Source organism: Sinocyclocheilus grahami, unplaced genomic scaffold (genome assembly GCF_001515645.1).
Source record: "Sinocyclocheilus grahami isolate Dianchi unplaced genomic scaffold, SAMN03320097.WGS_v1.1 scaffold568.1, whole genome shotgun sequence".
NCBI lineage: Eukaryota > Metazoa > Chordata > Actinopteri > Cypriniformes > Cyprinidae > Sinocyclocheilus > Sinocyclocheilus grahami.
The window spans coordinates 310410-333884 of NW_015505747.1; the positions used below are offsets into that span (position 1 = coordinate 310410).

Consider the following 23475-nt stretch of genomic DNA (forward strand, 5'->3'; position numbering starts at 1 on the left):
ATGAGTGTTGATGTTTAAATCTTTATGTATACTTTGCCACAGTATCTTTGCATTTGTGAAATAGAACATTTACATCTATAATGAAAGATCAACTTCAACACTTTTTATTATTTCTTTATTATAGCTTGACACCCATCACAAAAAGTAATCTACTCCAACTTCAGTGTTGGGTGTAACTAATTACTAAGTACTAAGTAATTACTAAGTAATTAGTTACTGTAATTTAATTACTTTTCCCTTGAAAATGTAAAGTAAGGGATTACTCTTATTTTTTCTGTAATTTAATTACAGTTACTTCTTATGTAATTGAACTTAATACTGTGTATAGACTGTAGAACACGTATATACAATATAATAATGGATTTAACATCAAAATTTAAAGTCTAACCTTAAAACGCATGCTTTTTATGTACCCTTCTCACTTTAAATACTTTGGTGAGTTAATAAGAATATTGGTAACACTTTAGTGTCCAATTCTCACTATTAACTTGTTGGTTATGAATATTACTGGGATATTGGCTGCTTATTATTACTTAAATAGGACATAATAATGTCTTATTCGGCAAGACCTTATTCTAAATCCTTAATACTATCCAATTCTTAAACTTAACAACTACTTTTACTAAGTATTAATAAGCAGTTATAGGAGTATATTGAGGCAAAAGTCATAGTTAATAATTAGTTAATAGTGAGAATTGTACCCTAATCTAAAATGTGACCAGAATAATTTATGTAGTTACTTGAAAGAATTAAAAGAACCGTTTCATGTCTATCCTTGTATCATTAACTTGTCGAGGTTGATATAGGATTTAGAAAGTAAGTAGAAATACAAGTAATTACATACTTTTTGGAGAGGGTACTTTGTACAGTAATCTAATTACACTGTTGAAGATGTAATTAGTAACTAGTAATTAATTACTTTTTTAGAGTAACTTACCCAACACTGTCCAACTTTACTTTAAAACAGCTCTTTCTTTATTAATGCATGTGCTTATATTGAAACACTACTGTAAGCACTGCAAGAGAATTAACTTAATGAAAAGCAAGAGTCAAGAGCCCAACTAAAGCAAACACTGATCACAATAATGGTGCTTTGTTGAAATTTCAAACATTTTTCAACATTAATTGCGGGTGCAAAAGTGATAATAATTTAATGTCATTAACATTGACAAATCAACTTTTTTAACATTGATTGAATGGTTTTCACCTGCTCTTTTGCTATCTGGGAAATCATAAACATCTAATAAACGTCTATTTGACATCTGATAGGAAACGTCCTAATACCCAACACTGTCCAACTTTACTTTAAAACAGCTCTTTCTTTATTAATGCATGTGTTTATATTGAAACACTACTGTAAGCACTGAAAGAGAATTAACTTAATGAAAAGCAAGAGTCAAGAGCCCAACTAAAGCAAACACTGATCACAATAATGGTGCTTTGTTGAAATTTCAAACATTTTTCAACATTAATTGCGGGTGCAAAAGTGATAATAATTTAATGTCATTAACATTGACAAATCAACTTTTTTAACATTGATTGAATGGTTTTCACCTGCTCTTTTGCTATCTGGGAAATCATAAACATCTAATAAACGTCTATTTGACATCTGATAGGAAACGTCCTACTATTGCAGATGAGAAAAACACTAAAAGATAGATCTAGCAGATGTAAATGCAGACGTCAAATAGATGTCTCCGTGATGAACATATTGTAACGGCCACCTAATGTTGAACGTTATTCATGTTAATGCCCCTTTAAACGTTTTGCGGTAAGTTTCCTCTGGTAGAGGTTTCAATTTAATATATAGACGTTCATCAGAATAGCGTGGCCAACACAGCCCTGTTGAAAACAGCATATGCTGGTTAGGTATGTTTTGACGCTGGGATGCTGGTTTAAGCTGGTCCTTTGCTGGTTTGTGCTGGTTTAAGCTGGTCTTTTGCTGGTCCTTTTGCTGGTTTGTGCTGGTCCTTTGCCAGCACATGACCAGCATAAACCAGCAAAAGGACCAGCAAAGGACCAGCTTAAACCAGCATCAAAACATACCTAACCAGCATATGCTGTTTTTTTTCAACAGGGAGAAGGTACCAAATTGCGTTTTATGTTAAAATACTTTAATCCTATAAAACTAAAAATAAAAAAAGTAATTTACTCACTATCATGTTGTTCCGGACCGTATGACTTTTCCCCCCGAAGAACATAAAAATGCTTTTGGTTGAATTCAATACATCGTGACTCACTTTAATGCTCATAAAGCGTGTCAGCAAACAGTCCACGTGGATCGCGGTTCGATTTCTTAGTGCTCTGGTAAGTGAAAAACCAATTTTATGTTAAAATACTTTAATCCTATAAAAATAAAAATAAAAAAAGTAATTTACTCACTATCATGTTGTTCCGTATGACTTTTCCCCCCGAAGAACATAAAAATGCTTTTGGTTGAATTCAATACATCGTGACTCACTTTAATGCTCATAAAGCGTGTCAGCAAACAGTCCACGTGGATCGCGGTTCGATTTCTTAGTGCTCTGGTAAGTGAAAAACCAACACAATATTTACACTTTAATTTTTTTTTTTTTTTTTATCGCAGCTGCCCTCTTGCGCGCCATCCAGTAGTTGGCGGAAATGCCCCTTTTACCGCCATTAATGGTAGAAAAAGACAATTGTATATTTCTAATTGTTTTGATCGTTTTGTATATGATGGTAAATGCTAGTAAGATGAATATACCATTCATCCTTTTTAAATGAACAAACAAACAATAAATGCCAGACAGTCACTGATAATTCTCTGGCTGAGCCTTACAGCTGATAAAGGTGTGAGCTGGAATATAAACTCAGTCAAGCTGGTTTAATTAAGTCTTTCTGCAGTCAACAAAGACCTCTGTGTCGATGTCCTCCAGAGTCAGTACTGTCTGATTCTGACATTTTCAAGACAGGCTTGTCTTAACTTTTGTATGGCTGAATTTCACCAAGCTGCTTCATTATACAAACCTTGAATGTCCTTTCAGACACAAATGCCTTTCAACATGCAGTGTGTTGTTTTTTATAGGATGTTTGATACAGTAGCCTATATGGCTCAAAAGACACTCAAGCTTCTGTTTAAATTAATCATGTCAGGTTAATGTTTTGTTTTATTTTCATGTGGGACAGCTATACAGAAATGTTGATGGACACAAGACAATATTCAAGTTACTTTACAATACTACTGTAAGCAAACACAAAGGGAACCAGATAGCACACGTATGTAAGGTGTCTGTTCAAGATTATTGATCTGGAAAGCATCTGCTTTGTACAAACATCTGACAGATGTCTTTAAGATGTCAGTTTTACATATAAAGCATCGTAAGCTTAAATTGATCGTAGCTCAATTGGTTTCAATGGGTCTACGACGTAGGCCTACTTAAGTTTACAATGCTTTTGGGAAACGCAGCCCTGTTCTGTTCTTGATGTAGACTTACCAGCCAACACGGACGGCAGCAGAAACACCGATGGGACAAAAGGAACACAATCCAAAACTGAAAGAAAAAATACATGTGCATGTATGAAACACATACAGAATACATTCTTTCGGTGGTGGAGTAAGACCCCATGAACCAGAGGTCTTGTGTAGCTTAAAAACCACAAGTTATCTTATTATAATGAGGACCGTTGAGATTTAGGAAAAGTTTCGTCACGTGGCAGTACAAGGAGCGAAGCGAACCTTGACACTGTAGGTCTTGGAACAGATAGTTAAGACAATTATGCCAGCAAGAAGTCAGTCAATAAAGCCAAAAAAGGACTAGCAGGGATATTATTAAATACAGAACCAGCACCTGTACTTTATTGAAAATGATGAACATTCATAGTGTTGAAGCACCTCTCCCGGTGTTATGCTCATGCAGACTCTACACAAACGCATTGGTCCACTGTATCTGTGCTAAATGATTTCCTCTAACCGCAGGATATTACAGGAAGCCGCTTTCAAAAACCCTTCTGCGCGTCGCAGGAACACAGTTCATTATCTGCTGGTGTTGGAGCAGACCTCATCAATTTTTCAGCTGCTAGACGGAGGTTAAAGGACAAACTGAGGCGTGTGGAAGCAGCACACGAGCAGATCATCACCTTAACCTCTCGCAGCGTCTAAATGAGCTGTGTTTTGGTTTACTGTGCGGATCATACACACGCTCAGAGACATTCCACACGAAAACAACAGTTTACAGCAAAGTCCTTGCATCACAATGAACAAAAACACAAAAAAAATCAGTTTGAACATAAATCAAGAGGGAACTAAAGAAGGACTAAGCACTAATATAGTGCATAACACACCAGTCTTTTCTTGTTCTCGGTTAAAAAGTCACTTTCAGATCGCCTTAAAGGGATAGTTCACGCAAAAATGAAAATTCTGTCATTTAATCACCCTCAAGTTGCTGCAAACCTGTACGACTTTCCATTTTATCTGTGGAACATACAAGGATACATTTTAATAACGCACTAGTTGTTCTTGTCAGTGCAATTATGAACAGCGACTGGAACATTCAAACATAAACAAGATGCAAAAGCATAATGAAAGTATTATAATTATGGAATAATATAAGTACAATTTATACATACACCTTCTGCATTATATTTCAAACCTTATTATTCATACAATAACTTTGTGAGACAATCAAACTTCAATTTAAGTCATTTTTCACTACATATCTTGACAGTTATTTTGAGTCATCTGATGGATTCTGAATGACTTATTCACTAATTGGACTCAATGATCGTGTTGTCCGGTCGTGATCCAGTCATACAGATGGGATTGAGGGTGAGTAAATGATGACACACTTTTCATTTTTGGGTGAACTAGGCTTTTAATGCGACTGATACAATAGATTCGGCACAACTTTTATTTCCTCTTTTTTTTCTGATGTAAGAAAAATCACGGCAAGAAAATGTCAAAGTTCTCCATCTGGTCCATGGAATGTCAGCTGTGTCTCTCACCCTTTTTAAATGTCACGGTTTTCACGACGACGTCCACTGATCCAAAACCTTTGTCCTTGCTGTTGTGCACACAGCGTTTTGTACACGCTGCAGATTTCAAGATCGAATTGTTCTTTGATGTCTATCTGTTACTCCTTGTGTCTTTTTCTTTTTTCTAAAATCCAAAGTGTGCCTTGGAGAGATGAACATATTAAAATGTTGCACGTAGTCCAGCTTGTGCTTTGAATGTACATATAAATGTCACAGAGAGCTTGATCACATGTCCACATCCCCATCATAAGCCAGAGTCAAGGGCTTCTGTGGTGGAGATGCACTTTTACTCTGTTTGGACGGTTTGCTGGCATAAAGAGAAGGAGAAAAAAGAGAGATCAATAACATTTAAGATATCAACTGCTTCCCTATATTGTATGTCTACACTTTACCACTAGATGGCAGCAACAAGTTATAAATCAGACTAAAGGCTACAAATCGACAAATAGGCAATAGGTGAAGTGCAATTTCTCTCATCAAGCAAAATCACAGAAACATAATGACTATTTTCAAACAGGTATTGTCTTTCCATTCAATGGTGAGTGTGTACAAATTTGATAGCATACAGTACATACCAAAACAGAAAGGCCACAGCGATTATGAACAATATGAGAATGAATCCTCCAGCTGTTAACCCATAGACCCACAGCTTTATTCTTCCATCTGTGTGATCAGAAAACAGGAGTGTGATCACCAATGAAATATATGGGAGCATAATTTTTATTGCTTGTGGTTTCAGCACAGGGGCTTGTTGCAGCAGTAACAGATGGCACATTCACGCTGGTGACAATGTACCTGAAGAAACCTTTTCACTATCTTCCCTTCTGAGCTCAGAGGAAAGAATGAGGTGTGTCACACAGCCATTAAGATGCTTGTATACCTGATATGACAAGGTCTCTGAACACATCTCGCAGATAAAAGACAAAAGACAGCAGTCTGATGAGCTGCACAGAGAGCTTCTCCTGTAGCAACAGACCTGGATCCTTCGAGACTCACACAATGGATGATGCAAAAACTACTCTCAGCAAAAGAAGATCGTGCTAAGTTTTGTAACACTTTAGAACAACTTTAATTCAGAGAAGCAGCTCACTGGTGGGTAGAAAAATGGAATAAGGACCTGTTAAAACTGCTCTGACTTATAAAACTGTGGCCTATAAAATGTCTAAACATGGAGCCATATACTTCTTTGTTATATATATTTTACAATTACATACGGCAATGTTTAGTTTAGCTTTATTGTATTGTATTTTTGTTTGAGATCAGACAATTGTTGGCAGGTCACTTGAGGTACTGCTGCATTTGAATGCACCTGGTTTAATAAGCTACTAACAAACATTACAACACAGGTCTGAATTTCAATGTGTTTATAATGTAATCCAAAATACAAATAATAAAACATTATTAAAAGTTTGGGGACTATAACATTTTTTTGAATGTTTTTGCTCACCAACTCTCTTGCTCACCAAAGCTGCATTTATTTGATCAAAAATACTGTACACAACAGTAATATTGTGAAATGTTATTACAATCTAAAATAACTATTTTCTATTTAAATATATATTTTAAAATGTAATTTAATTCTATGATGGCAAAGCTGAATTTTCAGCAGTTTTTATTCCAGTCTTTAGTGTCAAATCATTATTGTGCTGCCTAATATTTTTGTAGAAACTGTAAAGCACCCCCCCTTCCAGATTCTATGATAAATAGAAAAAATATTTTGTATCATTATAAATATCTTTACTCTGAATTTTCAGCAGTTTTTATTCCAGTCTTTAGTGTCAAATCATTATTGTGCTGCCTAATATTTTTGTAGAAACTGTAAAGCACCCCCCCCTTCCAGATTCTATGATAAATAGAAAAAATATTTTGTATCATTATAAATATCTTTACTGTCAATTCAATGTGTCCTTGCTAAATAACAGTATTTATTGAAGAAAACTTTCTGACTTATGTAAACTTTCTACACTTATGTAGTGTATGCTCATAATATAATCCAAAGTATAATAATAATAAAAAAAATCTAAATTGAATAATATGTAATGTAAAGTACTTTTGGTAATTCTCTGAATTTTGTCCCTCCATCTGGAGGCTGAAACCCACACCTACTGGTAACCTTACAGCACAGAGTTGTTGTACCACAGGCCGCTAAATTCACTTCTAATCAGAAATGGCCTCCAGCCAGCAATAAAGCAACTCTGTCTGTCAAGTTATGGGCAATACAAATCACGCTGTTATGAGACTGTCCAGTGCAGCTTTTCTCATAGCTCCAATAGGGTATAAACACTGAGGCATTAAACAGAGTTCTACAACAGCCTCTATCTGGAGTCTCATAAAGCCGTGCAGCGATTCTGCTATAACTCAAAGCCACACTCCGCTGGCCCACATCAGCCTGGTCTTCATCTGCATTTCAAATACCTGGGCCGAGTGGCTGCAGGGACCACTCGCCAAAGAAGTCCTGGATCTGAGTGGTGCCTGGTTTTAATCTTCCCGAGCTGGTCTTCACATCTGCCTTTTTGTTGTCAGCACCTGGGGTCTTGGTGCAGTAATCCAGGAATCCATGTGTGGTCATCACTTCAGTGTAGCCCTTCACACAGCCGCACACGCCGCTCTGAAAGAGACACCATCGTTGTGAGAGCCACACTCAGACACTGCATAAACACACTGCTGTGTTTGAAGAAATACTTTGCATTTAATGCAACTTCAGCTCAAACAACAGTACTTGTGGCATAATGCTGATTAGCACAAAAACTCATTTCAGTTTGTCCCTCCTTTTCATCACTGGGTTACAGTGAACCACTGTTTATAGGGCCAATCTGTAAATGTTAAAATACTCAGTTTCAATAGTATAACCACAAGACAAACAATATGGGTTATGATTTTAGTGAGGAAAAAAATCCCTTTTTCTGTGTAGTATATACAATTTTACAAACTTGTTGCCATGATAATGTAACAACGAAAACCCTAAAACGACTGCAAAAATGATGAAACTTAAAGCTCAAATAATACACAGGAGTTTAACATAAATGCTTCTATAAAATTATACAGTAAGCATCAGATTTCTGCTTCAAAAATTGGCCCATTCACTTCTCTTATAAGTGCCTCACTGTAACACTGAAATTATTTTTGGTAATGAACATTATGCCTCAAATGCTGTCGATTAAACTGTCGATTATTGAACCCCAGAATATTCCTTTAAGACAAAATGTAGTTGCATTCAATGCACTGCAAGTGGCAGTCAATGTACAGGTTTGTGAGTTTCATATTTTTGTCCTCTATTCAAAGCAATTATGCAAATTTTACACATGCCTGAAATGCCTCCCTTTATGATTTCACTAATAGCAAGCCATTAAATACAATCTACAGGACATATTATTTGTCTTGTTATTTACATGGTGGTTTAATGTGAAAATAGATATGGTTCAAATACAGGAAGATATCTTAGCACACAGTGTGTTTACCTGCTTGCAGTGGGAGAAGGGTTTGGTGCAGGGAGGGTGACAGTGCCGCACAGTTGTTGGCCGATTCTGTGGAAAGCAGCCCCCTTCCAACAGGAAACAACAGATGTAATTATTGCCATTTCCCTATTGATAGCCAGATAAAAGTGCTGTCACACCTGATTAATGGCTTAAAGGACCCATCACAGCTTCTGATCAATCAGTGAAGATTGTAATTTTGGAATAGAAAATTACATGTCAAAACATCAGAGACTAATACCCTGGGTTCGGGCCTTTCTCAAGCAGAAGAGATTACCTCTCACAGCTTATATTTGCCCGAGACGATTCCGTACTCAGATAAGATCACCTTTCTCTGTTATTTACAGCACTTTGTGCAACCCGAAAGCCTTCGTTCTCGCTCTAAATGCTCAAGTGAAAGCTTGCCATCTGGAGCGTGTTCATTTTGCCACAATCAAACAATGTTTTATAACATTTTTATTGTTCGCTCTCAGACGAGCGCTAGTTTATTGATGATGTCTGTTGAAATGGAGGGTGAGAATAAGGAAAATGTTGAATGTGCTATTAAACTGACAAGGTCTGCCAAATTCAAACCACAAATTTTCAGCCTGCCGTTCTACATTTAGGGTTAAAAGAATAATTCACCCAAAATGGAAAATCCTGTCATTATTTACTCACCTTCATGTCGTTCCAAACCCGTATGCTGTTATTTTCTCACTGCAACACAAATGAAGAATGTATCTTACCTTTTTCATTCAACTGGAGTTCATAGTGGCTGTCAAGCTCCATAGGGGACCGTAAAAGCACAATAAAAGTGGACTATGCAGCTTGTGCACGTAATTCCAAGTCTTCAAGGCCATATGATAAATTTATTTGAGAAACAAAAAAAAAAAATATTGATGTATACTACCATTCAAAAGTTTGGGGCTGCTAAGTTTTTTTCTGGCCATTTTTTTATGATTTTGAAAGAAGTTTCTTATGCTCACTAAGGTTGCATTTGTTTTAACAAAAGTAAAACATAATATTATGAAATATTATTACCATTTTAAAAGAACTGTTTTCTATTTTAATATATTTTAAAATGGAATTTATTCCTGTGATGGCAAAGCTGAATGATTTGGTGCTCAAGACCAGCTGACCTTCAAAGACCACATTGCAAAGACTGCTCGATCTTGCAGGTTTGCATTGCACAGCATCAGAAAGATCAGGCCTTTTCTAACGGAGCATGCTGCACAACTTCTTGTCCAGGCCCTTGTTATTTCTAGGCTGGACTACTGCTATGCTCTTCTTGCTGGACTTCCATTAAGCACTATCAAACCTCTACAAATGATTCAGAATGCAGCAGCACGACTGGTCTTCAACGAGCCCAAAAGAGCCCATGTTACACCTCTCTTTATCTCCTTGCACTGGCTACCGGTTGCAGCTCGCATCAAGATCAAGACATTGATGCTTGCATATAGAACAGCCACAGGCTCAGCACCCGCCTACTTCCACTCACTACTACGAATCTACATCCCCTCCAGAAGTCTGAGATCAAAATCACTTTCCAGCACATTCTCATTCACCGTTCCTGGCTGGTGGAATGATCTTCCCACCCCTATCCAGAATGCTGAATCCCTGACAATTTTCAAGTGACAGCTGAAAACTCATCTCTTTCTACGCTACTTGACTTCATCCTAAATTAAAAAAATAAATAAAAATCTTGTCTTTCTCTTTATGTATTCCTTCCCTTTCTAGCTTGTACTTATTTGAACAAATGCCTGAAACTTGGTATTACGAGCACTTCCTGTGTCTGTTTGGCTCTTTAAGAAGATTCGCTTTATGTATTCCCCAATTGTAAGTCGCTTTGGATAAAAGCATCTGCAAAATGACTAAATGTAAAGGTAAATGTCAAGAAACATTTCTTGTTATTATCAATGTTGAAAACAACTGTGTTGCTTAATATTTTTGTGTAAACCATAATACAGGATTCAGGATTCTTTGATGAATAGAAAGCTATTATTTATAACAGCTATATTTGAAATATAAATATTCTGTAACATTATAAAAGTCTGTCACTTTAATCAGTGTAATATATATTTGCTGAATTAAAGCATTAATTCCTTTAATCCCTATAATTCTTACTGACCTCAAACTTTTAAACAGTAATGTACAACCTGTTTCACAAATATTGCAATGTTTGTTTTGAGAGTTGTAGTAGATTGGGAAAATTATCAGTGAATAATGACTCATATTTAGGGCTGTTTGTCAGGTTAAACTATTGCTTGGCTTCAGAAGACTTGGATTACAGTGCTTGACTACCTTTATGGTGCTTTCCTATTTTTCTTTTTCTTCTTTTTGGAGTTCTCTCTAAAGTCTCTGGTCACTATGAACTTCACAAGATGTTACGATCGTTCAGAAAGTCTCCTTTGTGTTCCACTGTAAAAATAACAGCATACAGGTTTCGAAGGACATGAGGGCGGATAAATGATGACAGGATTTTCACTGTCAACAGACTTTCTGTCATGTGTAGTCGACAGGTCTTTTGATTATCTTTCTGTAAGTGAAATCAGTGCAGAATATTTGTCATTCTCTCAGTCTCAATGTAAGCGGTGGGCTACCTGTCACATTGACCCCATCAGACCGCTGGCACCACACTGATCTTTCGTTGTCATTCCAGACACTGGTCCTCCACTCGTAACTGTGACATTTCCCTCCTGCGGCCCCATACAGTGAGAGAGACACTTATTATGTTTGCACTGGGCAGTCAGGTGTGATAATAGCCAAATGCAGACATTATATACTGACGCAGGCGCACACACACACACACACACAGGTTTACATTTGTGAAAAGTGGGGACATCCCATAGGCGTAATGGTTTTTATACTGTACAGACCGTATATTCTATTGCCCTACACCAACCCTACCCCTAAACCTACCCCTTACAGGAGACTTTGTGCTATTTCAGATTTTCAATACACTCCATTCTGTGTGATTTATAAGCGTTTTGAAAAGTGGGGACATGGGGTAATGTCCTGAAAAGTCACCTTCTCCTTGTAATACCTATGTCATACCTTTGTCATTATACAAATTGATGTCCTCATTTGTCACAAAAACGCGTACACACACAAACACACACACACATACACACTTAACCTTCTGAACAAGACCAACTAACACAAACACAGGACTACAAAATTGAATTGTGGTGCATCAAATTAAAATACTTAGCATAACTAATGATCTGAAAGATGATATTATGTTAATTAGTATAGACATTTAACATATGTCTACACACACACACACACACACACACACACACACACACACACACACATATTAAAAAATATATAATTTATTCCTGTGATGCAAAGCTGAATTTTTACTCCAGCATCATTACTCCAGTCTTTAGTGTCACATGACCCTTCAGAAATCATTCTAATATACTGATTTGCTGCTCAAGAAACATTTCTTATTATTATCAATGTTGAAAACAGTGTTGTGTTTATTTATTTTGGAAACTGTGATACATTTTTTATCAGGATTCTTTGATGAACAGAAACTTCAAAAGAACAGCATTTCATCTTTTGTAACACTATAAATGTCTTTACTGTCACATTTGATACATTTAATGGATCACTGCTCAATAAAAGTATACATTTTTTTAATAAAAAAAAAATTGCTGACACGAAGGTATAGACAGTCTGGGTATGGGGTACATAACTACCTGCAAAAAACCTACTTCAATATTTTATTGGTTTGATCAATATTAGAAAATTCCTTCACAGAGCTCCACTGGATATGTAGGCTTTGTTCACTCAAATTAAATTTACCTTTAAAATCTGATCTTTGGGAGTGACTGCCTGCACCATCATTTTGTAAATGATGAAATACGATTCATTTGTTTAGACAGTGCTGTCTGAACATCTCTGGCGCATCTTGTTGGTTGGTTGTTACAGCAGTGATGTAGGCATCAGCAAAATGCCAAGAGACTTTCTGATACACAACTGAGAGTCGTGGGAAGAGAAGACTGAATCTCTATCATGACATCTTTGTTGTAGTGATGAACTTACAAGGTGTATAAGATTACAAGTGACATTTTATGCATATACTGTGTCCAAAACTGCTGACTTGTTCAATCATTTGCTACAAACTACTGTACATTGTGGAAGTCGCACAGTAAACTGAATAAAAATGAGTGTACTCGGGCACAGACAATACTGTACACCTTAAGTGATGTTATATACATGTCATATCCCAAAAAACACAAACTGCACACATTCAAATAATTGGATTTTAAATCAGATTTTAAACTATGGAAACTAATTTCACACTTTGGTAAATAATAATTATGAGGCAATAAAAAGTCATAATTATGCCATAAAAGTTATCTAATTTCAACAGTCAATTATGACTGTCATATATTGTAATATTTATCAGAAATGGGCTTCCATACAAAACACATATTTTACTGTATATTATATAATATTATTTTCACTGCTTGTACCTTTACATGAACGTGTCTCAAAGACTTGGTGAGGGCAGCTGTCCTGATTCTCCAGCACTTGTATGACCACAGCCTGTGAGCGAGCCTGACGGCCCACCGTCTCAAAACTACGTCCTTCCAGACACGTCAGCTGACAGGAACTCCACTGCGACCACTCTGTGAGGTGACAGTCTCCTGTAGATGACAAATCACATATCACAACTTCAGTTCTACAGTAAATGAATACCATGAGTATTGTATACTTATCAAGGAACTCCAACGGTCCAGTTAGCAAGTACAAAAAAAAAAAAAAAGGAATGCTATACCATAAATCCAAATTTGCTGAAGTGTGAAAAGTATGAATACTGGTATGTACTTTGAAGCATGTGGTAAGTACAAGATTCTTGGGATATATTACCGCAACATAAAACAACAGACCTTTGTCATATACTGCTAGTCAGTTTTGTTATTGTTAACTAAAACTACTGTAATACTATTTTCCTTGATTAAAATAAATCTGAAATAAATTAAAAATTATACTAAAAATGTTGCCTTCACATCTAAATGAAATACAAATAAAGCTAAACAGAAATATATATAAAAAAACTATCAAAAAATAAAAAAAATGTCCAAAGAACAAAATTACTAAAACTAAGTAAAATAAAATGACAACTGAAAATATAAAAAATGGGCAAATTTAAAATAAATAAATACTACAATAATATAAAAATAATACTAAATAAACACTGTTGCTAGCATTAACATCTTGATAAATTATTACACTAAAAACTTCATGTATAATGTATTATTATTATTCATAATAATAATAACTTATTATATGGCTCTCTGGAATACTTGATTCTGATTGGTCAGTCGCAACATAATGCCGAATATTGAAGACTTCAAAACACTTTCTTTTCACATAACATTTTATTTCCTTGTCTTTATTTTTGTGGTGAAAAGCTGTTATTAGTGATATGACTGCACACTATGCCTTAAATGTCTCTTGTCTGAACTTTGTCTAGGCTCAAAGCCATTTGTGAAGCTTAGCGTTTAAAGAGCTAATAAAATATTTCAACTCAAATCAATATTCTGATTATTTACTTATGCGGTGAGCAGCTTCGTGTTGGGGTCCTGATCATTTAAAATGACAAATACTTACAAAAACTTAAAGCAGATTTGGTCTTAAATTTGTCTGCCACTTGTCTGTATAATAACAGAAAAGCCTGTAGTGAAAGTTTTATAATAATAATAATAATACTAATAGAAAAATAATGAAAATAAAAATAAAAGTATGCACATTACAAACGTGCATTTTTATTTTTTTTTATTTTTACTTGCAGGCCAGCGAGATTGATCTGATCCTCAGTCATAGAACTGAATGCATGACAAAGTCTTCAGATACATTTAACGCTTCCTTAGCTGAAGGTCATACATCACTGGCCCTCCTAATCCCTCAGAGCAGAGGCCGATTCACAGCGAAAGCCGCCCCCACCTGCGCACGCTAGCACTAGCTCTTCAGCCATGACGTCCTTCTGATTCTGCAGCCAGGATGGCTATTAGAGACAATCTGTGCGCCCAGGCATCTCATTATCCATCATCTTCATGAAGCCAGTCTATTTTCATCCCTCACTGGAGCTGCCGAAACATATAATACAGCGACGCACACCGCACACCATATGCCACCCTCTCTAACTCGCTCATTTCTTTAGACTCTCTCTTTTTTGTCTCTACCTTTCTGACTCTAGCATCTTTCTTCCCCTCTCCTCCCAGCATATGTTCATCCCTGAGAGCATGCAGCAAATTTACAAAATGAAGAGAGGCACAGAAGTAAGGCTAACACAAGTCAACGATAGCCTGAAGGTGAAATGTATTCACAGGTTTAAAAAAGTGGGACATTGCTTGTCGACAAGTCGACAAACTTTCATTTCATTTCACTGAACATGACAGATATTAATTCCTAGGACAGTTCTACTCCTTGATCAACATCCTCCACTGGTTATGAAACAATAAATCATGTTAAATGAATCAAGAGCATCAGTGCACAAAAATGTAAACACAACAGGTAAAATGTTGTACCTGGACAGGGGACGAAACACGGCTGCTGCAGTTCCTGCTCGCTTTCCTTTCTCACGCGGTCTCCACACTTCTCGTCCTCTACCATTTTCGAAGGATAAGGGCTGTCCGGCCAGTCTGACCAGTGCACCACACACGTCAGGTTCCTCTCCCTCGTGCCATCTCCACATTCTGCACCCTACATGAAACCACATGGCCGACTCATTAATCTGGACGAGCCTTGAGCAGTGAGGCAGAGGAGCTTATTACATTGACACATATCTCTGAATGACTGACAGCTGAAAGTGAAACATGCAATGGCATTTCTCATGAATTGTGTGACCTGATCACACAGCTGAGGTTTCAACCATTACAGCAAAAACTGTTATCAGCATTTTTGTCTTACTTGCCAGTAAAACTATCTAAATATCCTAAAAAGCAATGTTTCATAAGATATTTGTTTTGAGAGACCTTTTGTAACGATCTATTTGTTGTTAAATTTAATTTTAAATGAATAATTTTAAAGTTGCTTTTGTTTAGTTGCATGTATAAACCTTACAAACTTTTGTGAGATTTATACTTAACATAAGGGGGAAAACAATTACAGCTTAAAGGGATAGTTCAACCAAAAAAATACAAGGTCTATCATTTACTCAACCTCAAGTTGTTCCAAACCGGCATGAGTTTCTTTCGTTGAACACAAAAGAAGATATTTTAAAGAACGTTGGTGACCAAACAGCTGATGGTAGCCACTGACTTCACAGTATTTGTTCCTATACTACAAAAGTCAATAGCTACCATCAACTGTTTGGTTACCAACATTCTTGAAAATAAAGGGTGAGTTGATTTTAATTTAAATTTTAGGCTGAACTATCCTATTAATGCCTTGAATTCTTATCATAAACAAATTTTGCCTAAATATAAAGTTTGTAAGACTTTTGTCAAAATACATTCTATTAACCCAGTTTATTGTTCATTGACTACTGTAAGTATTAGAGGTGTCACGATAAATTGATCTCTGGAATCGATTCTGAGCTTAGTTTTTAACAGCAGATGGCGCTCTAGCAGTGTTGCCAAGAATTGGGCTACTTTATTACTGTTGCCACAGGTTGTTTTTCATGTCCGTGGGTTAAAGCGACCCCGATAACGTGATATTTTACCCCCGGAACGCAATTTTTAATGGTGAGCCCACCTAAAAATGCGATTGGCTAGTTTGGAGTAGTAATTGGACGGGTTTTGTTGTGAAAACCTGGCAACCCTGCACTCTAGGCTAGTTTTTAACCGCACACTCAAATGCTCACAAAGAAGAACGTTTGCACGTTCAACTGAGTAATTTAAGTGGTTAAATGTACTTGCACCTCGGCATTTATGCTAGTATGACGCGAGATTAATGCAAACACAGCCCACTGTGAACACTCTTGTAATTCGCTTCAACCTTTTCGAACTTTATGAATGATTATTTTAAGTTCAAGTGGTGTGTGTAAGGAACTGGAAGAAAGCAAAGTACGGCTGTTTCTAAAGCACGTAGCGGCATCTGCTGTTAAAAAACTAAGCTCAGAATCAATTCAAGAGAGAATCGCGATTCATTCGGAAAAATTGCAGAATCGATCCATGAATTGATTTATCGTGACACCTCTAGTAAGTATGCCCTTCATAGGTTTATCTCCCCCCAAAAAAGTGTAAACATTGAGCCTCCCAGGCACCATCAAAACAGTAAGAGCGGTTTGTTCAGATCTGTCAATCTCCTTCCAGCTCAGCCAATAGCACGAGTTTGGCGTGTGGCTACTGGCTACTGTGACAGGCTGAGCCAGAGGGTGTTTAGCTGGTGTGGGACCTAGTGATGTGTTGTTCGCGAACGAGCCGGCTCTAAGAGCCGATTCTTTGTAGCAAACGAGAAGAGATGACTCCCTGTCGGGGAGAGCCGAATCTTCAGCCGGAGCCTTCTATTTTAGCCCAATTTAGCAATTGTGAATGGCTGAATTGTTTGTGTGTTGGTAAGCAATTTTTTATTCAGTGTTTTTATAATAGCCTTATTTTTATAAATTTTTTCGTTTCAAAAAATACAGTTACTATTATTCAACATTTTAATAAATCTTTAATTGAACAATTGAACACAGAACCACAGCAAACAAATCAAATAAATAAAGGCAAAAGTCTTAACATTAAGACGCTTTAGTCTTTAGTGCAGGTTGGCAGTCAGAAATATCAGATGCCTCAGCTTGGGTGTGCTTATGCGATTTCTCCTCTGTGATTATTTGTCCTGTTTTTGAGAAAACTCTCTCTGAGGGGACCTTTTGTCATGTTGCAACAATGCAGTGTCTTCCTACCTTAACCAACGCGCTTGCGTTTAAATCCGGATCCTCCGTCTCTCTCTCTGTCGCTCTGTGTACCTGGTCTTTACCACTACACTCGCTATCTTCGGAGCATGTGCCCCACTTCCTTCTTTCACATAATGGTATGTGTATTTTTTTTTTTGTAACGATAAAATGCATAAAAATAAGGCTTTTATGAAAACACTGAATAAAAAATTGCTTACCAACACAAACCATTCACAAGTGTGATACTCTGAGTGATACTAAATGAAGAGCCATTTGGGAGCCGTAAGAGGAGGGCTTCTAAGGGAGCCGAGCCAAAAGAGCAGAATCTTTGAAAAGAGCCGGACTTCCCATCAGTGGGACCACAGCTGACACGTGTCATGTAAAATAACTTCAGATACGGTTACAGAAGTGCAATGTTTGGGTTTCAAATGAGACAATGAACTTGCACGGTTTCTTCTCGACAGGTAAGTTCGACAGGTAAGCAACGGTTGCATGGAAATATGCTTTTATTTTCACTAGGTGACACTATTAGTTCAGAACTGCATTAAAATAATAAAAATACTGATTAAGAAAAACAGCGTTTTTTTTTTGCGTTGTTTTCACTTTCAACACTTTTTCTTCACACTTCCATGAAGTTTACGGAGCGTTTAACCTCAAAATCACGTTTCTTCTTGTTGTTATTGCATGTGTTACACATTTTGTTTTTCGTTCAAACATAATTTGCCTTGCAAATGTTAACTATGCAAATCACATCTTTTCAGATATGTGGTTTAGCATGTCTCTAGAAATGTATGTAATGACACAAACCACAATTACTGTAAAAATGGAAGCTGCGTTTCCACAGATGTCACACATATCACAGAAATGTGATAATGTTTATGAATATGAAAGTGTCCATCACACCATGCACCAAAGAAAGCACATAAATGCATGTTAAAAGTGTGCACTGTTTCTTTTGTTCATATTGTGAGGAGGACAGCTTTTGATCTGGGCAAGCACGACTCCAGGGACGTGCGCAAAACCCCGAGACATACAATTAAAATCCTTCTAAGATACAAAAGAGAAAGGAGAGAAAATCAGAAGAGAGGAGATGAAAATCTGAACTCTGCCACTGTTCTCCTCTAATGATAAGACCGTGGATTGCAGCAGGATTTTAATCAGCAGTTACCTCACGTCTCAATGACACAAAGTCCCTCTCTCACACACAAACTCGACATGTGCGCATGCAATTTCTACAAAATTCAATTAAAGAACTCGAGTGTTGTGTCAGTACCAGATAGACATGCCGGGTGGCTGGTCTCAACACCACTTGGTCATACGAAACATGAATTGAATGCCCTCAGATTAGGTGATATGCAATAACCAGTAACTGCAGAATACATGCAGATCCAATTATTTTTGCCCAGGATCTACCTCCACTGTGCAGGGAGACCAATCGCTCAGAAGCCACGTGTAGCAGGGGCTGATGGGACAGGGTTTGGTCTGGGAAAGCTGAGAGGCGCAGGGGCGTCCCTCCTCATGAGCTTGCTGAAGCATGCTGCGAGAGCGAGTCATAACACCTGCAACAGAGACACACGTGAAGAGACATCTGTGAATGCAATGCACTGTATGAAAATATGGCAAACGGCAGAGGCTAAAAATACATAAAGCCTACATTAGTGCGTACTCCAGCAGCTTGGGACAATGCTGTGGATTAATGTATTATTCACAACTATATATTGTATAGTTGCAATATTTATCAACTGTACAATTCAGGAATAGACAGAAACAGACATCTGAGATGGCACATCTTAGACCAGCATGGATTTCATGTTGGTCCAGGCCAGATTAAGCATGTTTAAAACTAATCTAAACAAAGGCAGAAATACATTATTTAATATTTATTGCGTGAAATAGTGTATTTGTTAGAAGTTAGGGTATTTGCTTTTCAAAGAGATAACAGTACGAGTAAATTTCATTTGTAAATTTAATTTTTTTGTGTCATTCCCAGTCAAATTGTGAAAATATTAAATTAATTATTTAGGACACATAAAATGATATCTATGCAGTTAGACTTATCAAAACAAAAGAGTTCACCATTTTATTCCAAAAATATTGTAAAAAATAAATAAATGAAGCTCTTTTTTAGGCGTATTATTATATGCATTAAAAGAGACAAATAATATTGCCTTTTTATTTGAACAGCAACATATTTAGTCATGTCTAGAATGTTTTTAATACCATTAGGATATATAAACATTAATGATCTATAATCATTTACAGGTCACAAACTTATAATTAGGAAATATTGTAAGTGTAGCATAGTTCAACAAATTAATTAACTGATTAATGAACAATTAAACTCTCTGTGGTGGAAAACAAGCTGTAGCTGCATAAAACACTTTCACAAAAGAATGCTATCAAACACAATTCAAAAATTGAGATGTGGTGAGAATTTTCTTAATTTTCAGAAAAAAAATAACAAATGACTCCTTCTGTGATGTCCATATGTCCACGGTTGGACATTGTTAATAATCAAATTAATAAACTACTGAGAAAAGTGTGTTTTTCTACAAATCAACAGGCCCAAAATTGTCCATAGGTGAAGAAACACCAGTAAACACAAATGAGATTTGAGAGCAACACAAGATTTTGAGTGATTAATGACTTTAATTTCTTCTCTGCTCCTCACACACATCTAGCATATGACTTCAGAAGACTTGGTAATCTACACAGCACACAAAGATACTTATTTGCCCTTTTCGGAGCTTGACAGCTCTTGGTCTTCGTTCACTTTCAATGTATGGAAAAGAACAGCTTGGACATTTTGCAAAACATCTACTTTCGCGTTCCACAGAAGAACGAATGACATGAGGATGAGTAAATGTAGGGATATATAGAAGGTCACTGTACATAGCAGCTCTAGGCCTGCCTAACTCATTAGTGTTAACTAGAACAGGATGTCTCAAACATGCAAACTGACAGCATTGAAGCTTAGACCAAGCTTTTTGGAAGAATATAATTTTGGGGCCATCACTCTTTTCACCCAAATTCTAAAGAAAAAAAAGGGAAAATATAGACACTTTATCAATGTACATCTGAACTGACAAAGTGACCGTGTCTCTGAACTAAATTGCACTCCAGTGAGTTTGACTGTAAAGAGCCCTCCTTCCAGTCGAGCATTAAACATTTAACAAGAAGAAAAAAAAAATGAAATTATATTCACAGCACAACATAACCGCTCATCAAATTCATGTTTTGTGCTGATTTCAAGAGCCGCCTCTACATCTGGGCGCTTCAAGAATGTCATTCATTAAAACAGAAGCACTCCGGCCAGATGAGGAAGCCCTTAAAATGATGTGATTTGACAGAGGAAATATCTCTACTTGATCCTGTAGGAAGATGGAGGAGGGTTGGGGAGGAATAGAGAGAAATAAGGGCTAGAATGAAGAAAGAAAAACGGGAAAAGTTCTTTGGGTCTCCTGAGCTCCACTTCCAAATGCATTAAAACTCTGTGTGTATATATACAACACATAATGAACCCCAAACTCTCGGTCTCAGGCGAGGTGCGCAAGAGACAACACTGCTTTGACACAGACAAATAAATAACTTTTTCCAGCCAGCACAGCTTGCGTTTCTGTGCCTGTGTATGTAACCGAAAACACGCTGAGAACTTCCTGTTTGCATAGCCTGAAGAACTCCCTTTGGATTTAAAAAGTAAACTGCCTGGCTGAGATAGGAAGCTGATGGCTGAATGAAAATTAATGAAGATTGTGCTCAACGTGTCTAATTAAGAGAAAAACAAGCTGAACTCCTAAGGAGCTGGGTCATTTGAACCATAGGGACCCGGGCTGCTCTTAAGGCTAGTAATTAGCACATTTTATACTGCATGAAGCAATAACACCGTTCCATCAGGCAAACAGGCCAACAAACTCGGAATTAACAATTGCAATTTTGAGAACACTAATGGGTAAAATAAATATTTCCCTTTGACTGATAAATCATTCGGCGTGTTCAGGAAACCAAGGGTTTCATACCCAGAGTCATTAACCTGTAAGCCGATCCTTAAATATGATTCATGACATAACATCCATAATTAAAAAGGGATTCCGACATGGCATGTTAATGAATGCAAAGTAAATGCGCACCACCTGATCGTGTGAGCTTAGAGCAAGCCGAGTGTTTGTCTCCATGGAACCTGAGTGCACAGGTTTGTGGGTTAGGTTGCATGCAAATGAAAATGTGTCAGTTGCACAGGAACGTTAAATATTATTGCGCACTGTAATTTGCAAGCATGTTTCTCTCTGATCCTTCTAAATACTGCTGATTGCTCCTCAAAACTGAAATGATTGCTATTTTGGGCTTCCACCTTTAGAAGGATTCGTGACTTCGTCAAATTTACTGTACATAAGCAGTTTTGAGAATTGAAGTCTGTGTGTTTTGAGTCAGGGTTACTGTCAGGGAAGGGAAACAATATTTATGAAAAGCTGTTTTTTATTTTAAAGGAGGTTCGTATGTTCACAACGTAAGCATTTAAAAAAAATCAAAAACACAATAAAACCAGTAATTTTTGAAATACTACAGTTAAAAATAACTGTTCCCCTTCAGGAACTCGAGCTGCATCGAGTCGCTTTGGGAACGCCCTTGCGTGACCGCGTTCTGAAGCACGTGTCAAATCCGTCCAATGGGGCAGCGAGACGTCACGAGCAGGGTGACGTAAGCACCAGAAAGCATAAAAGCGCATCCGGCCGGGCGCAAACCAGCTTCTGTCCTTCAGTAGCGCTCTGTGTATGTGTCTGTCTATTTACTGTTGTCTGTCCGCACAAGCACTCATATATATATATATAACAATGAGAAAGCTATGGCGAGCGAACGGCATTACAAACGCTGTGTTTCTCCCTGCCCACGATATCTGGCGGCGGGGGATACACACGATTTGTGTGTCGTTTGTTTAGGAGCGGAGCATGCACGGTCAGCTTTCGAGCAGCTGATTGTCATCACTGTGAGCTCTCGCCTGGCCATGTTTGATGGGAGCGGCCAGGCTCGCGATCCCACTGGCAGCGGTCCCACTGTTGCCGAGACGGGCTCATCCTTTTATCGGTCCTCACCCGCTAGATCCGCGGCTCTCTCTCTAACGCGGTTCCCCCCGCGCTTCATCAGTCAGACGCTTCATCTATCTTCCTCCGAGGAGGTGGATGTGATGAGTGTCGAGACAGAGGAGACTGTGGACTCGCCACCACAGTCCCTCGCGTATGAGGTGTGATTCGTGATTATGGGGTGTGTTTCGCGCCAAAATAAAATATCGTTTGGCCAGCCTAGAAACAGGACGCTCGTCCTAAAAATAATTAGACGAGCATGTTCTGAATCCAGATCACAGCTTTCACGACGGGGGCCTTCCGGTTTCCCCGATCTCCATGCTCAGGTGTCAAGATCGTGGGAGAAACCGTACTCATCCCGTATTACAGCCCCACAGTCTCGAATTATTCAAAATAACATCGTGGGGCTGAATGATAAGGGATATGGGGCGATGCCAGTGGTGGAGCAGACGCTTTCGAGCGCTCCTAGGCTTTCAGCTTGGGTGTGGCCTTGCAGGACATTTGTGCTGTGGCGGGCTGGTCCTCTCCACACACTTTTGTCCACTTTTACAACCTAGACCTGGCTTCTACCCCAGGTTCCCAAGTTCTCTCTTCATGATGTGCTCATAGGATACACACACAGGCAGGGACTTGGTAGTATGGCGCAGTGGGTATTCTCGTTCCCAAAGCGACTCGACGCAGCTCGAGTTCCTGAAGGGGAACGTCTCTAGGTTACGTATGTAACCATGGTTCCCCAAGGGAACGAGACGCTGCGTCTCTTTGCCATACTCCCTGCATCCCTGCAGGCGCTACTTCATCGAAGCTGGTTTGCGCCCGGCCGGATGCGCTTTTATGCTTTCTGGTGCTTACGTCACCCTGCTCGTGACGTCTCGCTGCCCCATTGGATGGATTTGACACGTGCTTCAGAACACGGTCACGCAAGGGCGTTCCCAAAGCGACTCGACGCAGCGTCTCGTTCCCTCGGGGAACCATGGTTACATACGTAACCTAGAGACGTTTTCTATTTTAATATATTTTAAAATGCAATTTATTCCTGTGAATAAAAAGTAACTTAATGGAAATTTTTGTATAAATAGAAAGTTCAAAAGAACAATAATAAATTACTTAATTGTTTCAT

At 37.8% G+C, this 23475-nt stretch overlaps 1 protein-coding gene across 1 annotated transcript in view; it reads right to left on the minus strand.

Annotated features, from left to right (window-relative positions):
• Positions 1–5022: 5022 nt before the first annotated feature.
• thsd7ba (thrombospondin, type I, domain containing 7Ba) overlaps positions 5023–23475 on the minus strand; it is a 201750-nt gene continuing 183297 nt past the window's right edge. Inside the window, exons 24-31 of the mRNA XM_016239556.1 lie at positions 18697–18842; positions 14990–15164; positions 12932–13105; positions 11045–11140; positions 8451–8533; positions 7408–7600; positions 5568–5655; positions 5023–5299 (exon numbers count right to left, since the gene is read on the minus strand). Coding sequence (XP_016095042.1) covers positions 5218–5299; positions 5568–5655; positions 7408–7600; positions 8451–8533; positions 11045–11140; positions 12932–13105; positions 14990–15164; positions 18697–18842 — 1037 coding nt within the window. The 3' untranslated portion in view covers positions 5023–5217. The remainder of the gene's footprint in view (positions 5300–5567; positions 5656–7407; positions 7601–8450; positions 8534–11044; positions 11141–12931; positions 13106–14989; positions 15165–18696; positions 18843–23475) is intronic.